The sequence below is a fragment of the Archocentrus centrarchus genome, chromosome 4 (assembly GCF_007364275.1).
Source record: "Archocentrus centrarchus isolate MPI-CPG fArcCen1 chromosome 4, fArcCen1, whole genome shotgun sequence".
Taxonomy (NCBI): Eukaryota; Metazoa; Chordata; class Actinopteri; order Cichliformes; family Cichlidae; genus Archocentrus; species Archocentrus centrarchus.
This window is the reverse complement of record NC_044349.1, coordinates 986376-992618: the sequence shown is the minus strand read 5'-3', so window position 1 is coordinate 992618 and position 6243 is coordinate 986376. Positions and strand designations below refer to the sequence as shown.

At 43.5% G+C, this 6243-nt stretch overlaps 1 protein-coding gene across 1 annotated transcript; it reads left to right on the top strand.

The window, feature by feature from the left end:
• Positions 1 to 2337: 2337 nt before the first annotated feature.
• gadd45ab (growth arrest and DNA-damage-inducible, alpha, b) lies at positions 2338 to 4217 on the top strand. The gene is made up of 4 exons (XM_030727077.1): positions 2338 to 2496; positions 2784 to 2885; positions 2995 to 3202; positions 3410 to 4217. Exons 1-4 carry the CDS (start codon positions 2447 to 2449, stop codon positions 3521 to 3523), a joined length of 474 nt encoding a protein of 157 aa, XP_030582937.1. The 5' UTR covers positions 2338 to 2446; the 3' UTR covers positions 3524 to 4217.
• The last annotated feature ends 2026 nt before the right edge of the window (positions 4218 to 6243 follow it).

Genomic DNA, 6243 nt, shown 5'->3' with positions numbered 1-6243 from the left:
AGTTCACCTGGTTTACCAGCAGGGGCGCTCTATCCCACATTTCTTCTCATTCCGTCTATTTTGGATCAGGAATTCCAGGTTTTCCAGAGGCTGGAAAAAGAAAGGAAGGAAGGAAAAAGTAGTTTGATTGAATTTTAATTGCTCTTCAGTACCAAATTCACAGCTGAAAGGTTTATAAAAGAATCTTAAAAGTTTTATAAAAATGTTTAAATGTATTAAAAAGTATCCATCAATATAGTTGAAGTGGAAAGAGCACTTCTTAAAACAGTAGTGTAGCAAAAATGATGAAAGAGATAAAAGGCTGAAAAAATTCATCAAGAGCTGCAGAAACAGATTCAATTCAATTCAATTCAATTTTATTTATATAGCGCCAAATCACAACAAACAGTGACCTCAAGGCGCTTTGTATTGTAGGTAAAGACCCTACAATATTACAGAGAAAACCCAACAGTCTAAGCAGCACTTGGTGACAGTGGGAAGGAAAAACTCCCTTTAACAGGAAGAAACCTCCAGCAGAACCAGGCTCAGGGAGGGGGGGGTCATCTGCTGAGGGGGGCTGAGGGGAGAGAAAGACATGCTGTGGAAGAGAGCCAGAGATTAATAACAATTAATGATTAAATACAGAGTGGGGTATAAACAAAGTAAATAAGGTGAATGAAAAGAAACAGCGCATCATGGGAACCCCTCAGCATAGAGAAGAATGGGAGGCAGAGCCTTCAGCTTTCAGGCCCCTCTTCTGTGGAACCAGCTCCCAGCCTGGAGTCAGGAGACAGACACCCTCTCTATTTTTAAGATTAGGCTTAAAACTTTCCTTTATGATCAAGCTTATAGTTAGGGCTGGATCAGGTGACCCTGAACCCTCCCTTAGTTATGCTGCTATAGACCTAGGCTGCTAGGAACCACAAGTAAGCCAGCAGTCTGAGAGTGAAGTGCTCTGTTGGGGTGATATGGGACTATGAGGTCAAAGCAGATGGCTGAAATATTGAGACAAAGTTGTGAATTAATGTTGTGGTACAGCACACAGGTTTCATCAGTGTGCCAGTGCTGTATGAGTGACGTCATTTTCTTTAATGATAACTGATCAAATACAGTTAAAGGTTCATCAGACTGAAGCAGCAGATGGTCGATGGTTGAAGCAGGGACATAAAAACTGCATCAAATACTCCAACAGCCATCTGAGTTCTCCAACACATCCCACTTTATTAGGTACATTTTGCTAGTACTGGGTTGGACCCCCTTTTGGAGTTAAAATTATTTTTATCATGAGTTTATTATGATTACAGCCTGTGCTGTGTTATAAAGGGGAAGCAGTTGTGAAACAGTTATACAGGTTTAATGTGTCACTGATGTCACATATATGATGCTGTAACTTTACCTGCACTGAGACATAAAACTTTAGATGTTGTTTAATTCATATTAAGGCTTTAATGGACTGTTTTATGGATATTATTGATCAGCTTGCAGCTCTGTGACATTTTAAGTTCAGTAGCTTTCAACAATGAACTGCTTTGTAACTCCCATAAATCCCTGATTCATTCACAATAAAACAGAAAACATATCAAATGAGTCCAGCAGCCGCTCGGTTCAGTTCCCAGATGTTTGCAGACTGATGTTCCCAACCTTTCTGAGACTTGCTGCTGCTATTAAATTCAAAACAGGCTCATATTTTTCTTAAAATGGTGAAGTTCCTCAGTTTGAACATTTGACATGTTTTCCATGTTCTGTTGTGAATAAAATATGGCTTTTAAAATGATGTGTGAAGACATTTGAGATCTATTAGAGTAATATTTCCCTTACTGACTCAGCTGCGATGACATACTCTTGTGTGTGACTAGAATTTTACATTTTTACCCTAGATATTTATATATTTTTATCTTGTGTGCTGTGACGTGTGAATGACATATTCTTATTTATATATTTCCACGATGTGAATTACTTATTTTTATTCTTCTTATTTATATATTCTTATTACTTATTATCGGCTGCAGACACAAAATACATTTCACTGTGCATGTGACAAATAAACCCTGTCTATCTATCCTGGGTTCTCAGAGAGCATGTGTTAATGAATGCTCAGCTTCTCTGCTGTGTGCAGAAGTGAAAGCAAACATTTGGGTTCCCATCAATGATTAATAACTGTCGCTCTGAAGAAAGCCGCGTGATTATTGACATGTTGCTTTGACTGTGTTTCCAGAAACAAGTGCTGATTATTCTCATGTTGGTCACGGCTCTGTTTTGGCCACGGGATGTCGCTTCATTCAAAGAACAGCCTCAAACTGAACCATGTGACCCTTCATCCAAAACTGGGACGGCTTCATGCAAATGAGTTCTGCGTACACAGGCTTTTACTACAGGAACCGGCTGCTCCCGGCACACAGGGAGATTCTCGCTGCGCAGCGCAGGACGCACGGATTCCGCTCTGGATATTTTACCAAGCCCCGGTTGGATGTGCAATATGACTTTTGAAGATACCAGTGGAGATAACTCAACAGAAAGGTTAGCTGTTGTTTAACTGCGCGCATTTGCAGTGTTCCTCAATGTATCCGACTTTCGCATGTTTTCGGGAGGATTATTGGCTGCAGATATCTCAGTTCATCAGCCAGTTCAGCCCTGTTGTATTGATCTGTCTCTCTGTTCGTGCACTTGTATCAGAAATGCAACGTTACATCAGGAGCTGGCATTCATATCACGTGAACGGTCTTAACTGGAAAACTAGGGCATCGCAGCGTGAACCGTCAGCTCTCACTGACCATGCGCGATATGTTCAACTTTTGTTTCTTTAGGATGGACTCGGTGGCTACAGCGTTGGAGGAAGTCCTGAGCGCGGCATTGCCTCAGGGCTGCATCACTGTCGGAGTTTACGAGGCAGCAAAGTCACTCAATGCGTAAGTTGATAACACGATCGCCACCGCAACTCCAGAAAATCCGGCTGGGATGAGGCGGCTGTGTTTGATTGGCTTTTTCCTCACTGCTGATTGTGTTTGTTGCCTTTAGGGATCCGGACAATGTGGTGCTGTGTCTCCTGGCCACTGACGATGAGGAGGATGTGGCTCTGCAGATTCACTTCACCTTGATCCAGGCTTTCTGCTGCGAGAACGACATCAACATCCTGCGTGTGAGCAACATGCGGCGTCTGGCAGAGATACTCGGCGGAGTGAAGCCTGGAGGAGAGCCAATGGATCTGCACTGTGTTCTAGTTACTGTAAGTCTCATTACTCATGTCCGTTTACTTTAAACCGGGGGCATATTGCTCATTTCCCTTTGCGCAATTAAGTGTACCAGGGGTTTATTGCTCCTTGCTTCAGCTGCCATGACCTCCTGGGAGTTGGCATCGGTTTTGCAATCTGAATTATTATTTGCACATTTCGTAAATGAACAGATGGTAACCGCTTTGTTCTTTCTTGTGCAGAATCCTCAGTCGTCCCCGTGGAAGGACCCCGCACTGAGCAAGGTGAACAGGTTCTGCAGAGACTGCCGCTGTTTGGATCAGTGGGTGCCTGTTATCAACCTTCCTGACCGATGAAGCTGCTTGGATTATAAATGTATTGTGTGCATTGGGGGAAAGTAACTGCACAAGGCCTGTGTTAATGTCTGTGTTGGACTTGTTTGGAAAGCGCCCCAGAGAGAGAGAGAGCGCGGCGGGAGAGTCAGGAAAGGAAAAGAGCGTTCCAACAAATTTACCAGGTCAGGGTGAACTTGAGGGCCAAGGAAGCGTGACTCAGCTGTCTGGGTTCCGGGATTTTCTAACGTGTGACTGCGTCTTTCTCTGCCGAGAAAGAATCCTTTTCAAGGAAACTGAATCATGTGAGCGTGGATCACACGTGGTGCCGAGCACAGGCAGGAACTGGGGGAAGCAGACGGTGTCTCAGCTGACAGGACTCCAGGAACCGAACCGGACCGGATCGGATCGGATCGGATCAGCTCTCAGCTTCAAAAACTCCTCAATGAAAATTTGACCAAATCTGAGCATTTCTTCAAAAGCACATTTACTTCATCGTATTTAAGACTTGTCACTTTGAAAATCCTAAAGGGAAAGTTTTCACAGTTGGTTGTTGTTGTTATTATTATTATTATTATTATTATTATTATTATTATTATTATTATGGGCAATACAATGTTTGTCCACTAACTGGTGTCTTTATGTTATTTAATGAATTATATTTATACAAAGTTGAAAATGTGCCTTGTTAAGTTGAATAAACTAAATGAAAACAGTTGTGGTGGGTTTCGTTTTGCTGTTTCAGTATCTACTGCAGAAAATCATGCATTTCCTGACAGAAGCGTGTGAGAAGGGCAGATTTGGATTTCGCTGCGGCATGTCACCAGGCAGGTCTGAGGATTTAAGCTTTTCTGCATCTGCAGGATTTCAGCACAGAGCTGAGCTCCTGTCATGTAGTAACCTGCTCAGGAGGGTGTCCTGCAGAGAGATCAAAGTAGAGTAGACAACATGTTTTTGGTAATTCATGCAGTCTGAGAAAGAACTAGACTTCTGCACCTCATCTGGGCTTCAAACAATAAATAAAAAATCCAGCCTGTAGCAGGAAACTGGAGAATCTTTTCAGACCAGATCAGCTGGCTTTGAATGTGCTGCTGGCGTGAGATTCCTTGAAATAAACTTTACTCCTGCATGGGAACGCCAGTAAATGTTGACCTTTTGCACATCTTGGAGATCTTATTACACTGGGGGGAGGAGAATTCCCATTGTAGTTGAATCTGAGTGGGATGGGGCTTTTTGTGACAATTCGTTCTTTACACCCCCCTCTGCATTTACGCAGTCAGAGCTAAATTTACTGCTGAGAGGATTAAAAATAGCAGTGAGGCATGAAAAAAAAATGAAGACCCCTTTCAGGCTGCAAAAAGAGAAACCCAGAACTTATTGGTGTTTGCAGAGTGAGAAAGGACAAAGGTTTCTACACAGAGGGTCACGAGACAAAGGATGCATGAGTCAGGGCTATTCAGGTCTATTGCTAGAGCTGTACAGTACTTTAGCTTCATGGCTAAAAATAACCACATGAATAGAGGCATGCCCTCTGACCACTAACACACTGACAATAATAGTTCTTGTAATTAACATGCAGCGTACGCACAGAGGCTGACCTGCAGCAGAGGTGTGAGTGTGCAGCCGGGGACATCATGAAGATAACAAACCTCTCAGGTGGGGGGGGCAGAAGATGGGGAGGAAAAACTGGGTCACACTGCAGAAGTGGGTGGAAGACCGAGGAGGAGGAATGTGGGTGTGACAGAAGCCGCGGGGTTTGTGGTCGTGTTAAATTGACTGAAATAAAAGGGAACAGTTTGCAAATGTGATAAACTGCACACTGAGGTCAGCGTATGCAGACACGTGAGAGTCCAATCAGCTCTGCAGTGTAGGACCAGAACACTCCAGCTACAGTCCTCCTGTCACAGGTTTGCTGCTGCAGTTCTTCTGGGGAGGGTGCCCATCACAGAGCTGAAACAGGTAACTCTGTGCTAAAAGGTCTGAGGTTTGAAGAGTTTCTTTCTTCTTAGGATGTGAAAGAATAATATTAGAAATGCTGGAGTATAACAAGTGTGAAATGACACCTGAAAGCTAATTTGATCATTTAAAGGCCTTCCTGTGGCAGAGGGAGGGGCCTCCAAAAGTAGGTGAGATACTGGAGATAGTGGATTATTGGCTTATCCTGGGGCTTCTTCACTACGACTGTCACCGTCCCGAGTAACACTATCACTACAACTGAAGTGGCTACAAAAGCCAGCCATGTAAGTTATCTGACTCGAGTGGGGATTACACGAATGTGGGCCAACAAATACAGCCTGACCTGATTGTGGATGTAACATCACACCTGAGCAGACTGAGAAAGGAGAGAAAAGGTCGGTCACAGAAGCAGGGATTATTGCATAACACAGTGCTCATGGCTTAGAGGCACGTAAACAATTTCACGGAGAAATTAGAGCAAATTGAGCAATCAAGAAAGTCTGTGCTTATGACCCGATTCACTCACCCACTCGTCTGAACACGCTGACCCTATGACTCAGACAGAGGAATAATATTTATAATGTTTCATATTGTTTCAGTAAGCCGATTTAGGTCTTACTGAATCTCTCAACCCTTCTGTTTACTAGGGGCAGCCAATCAGGAGAGAGGTGGCTTCAGGGAAGGGGATGGGAAATAAAACAGCTGATTTTAGATGGTGGCTGCACTCGAGATGTGCACCGAGGCCCAGTATAAGACAAAGAAGGATCATTCTGAACTTTGAACCACCC

Bases quoted from the DNA above. Each gene is read 5' to 3' on its own strand.
- gadd45ab (XM_030727077.1), top strand. From the start codon at position 2,447: ATGTGCAATATGACTTTTGAAGATACCAGTGGAGATAACTCAACAGAA. The intron at 2,886-2,994 runs GTAAGTTGATAA...TGTTGCCTTTAG, and splicing joins GCAGCAAAGTCACTCAATGC to GGATCCGGACAATGTGGTGC. The intron at 3,203-3,409 runs GTAAGTCTCATT...TTTCTTGTGCAG, and splicing joins TGCACTGTGTTCTAGTTACT to AATCCTCAGTCGTCCCCGTG.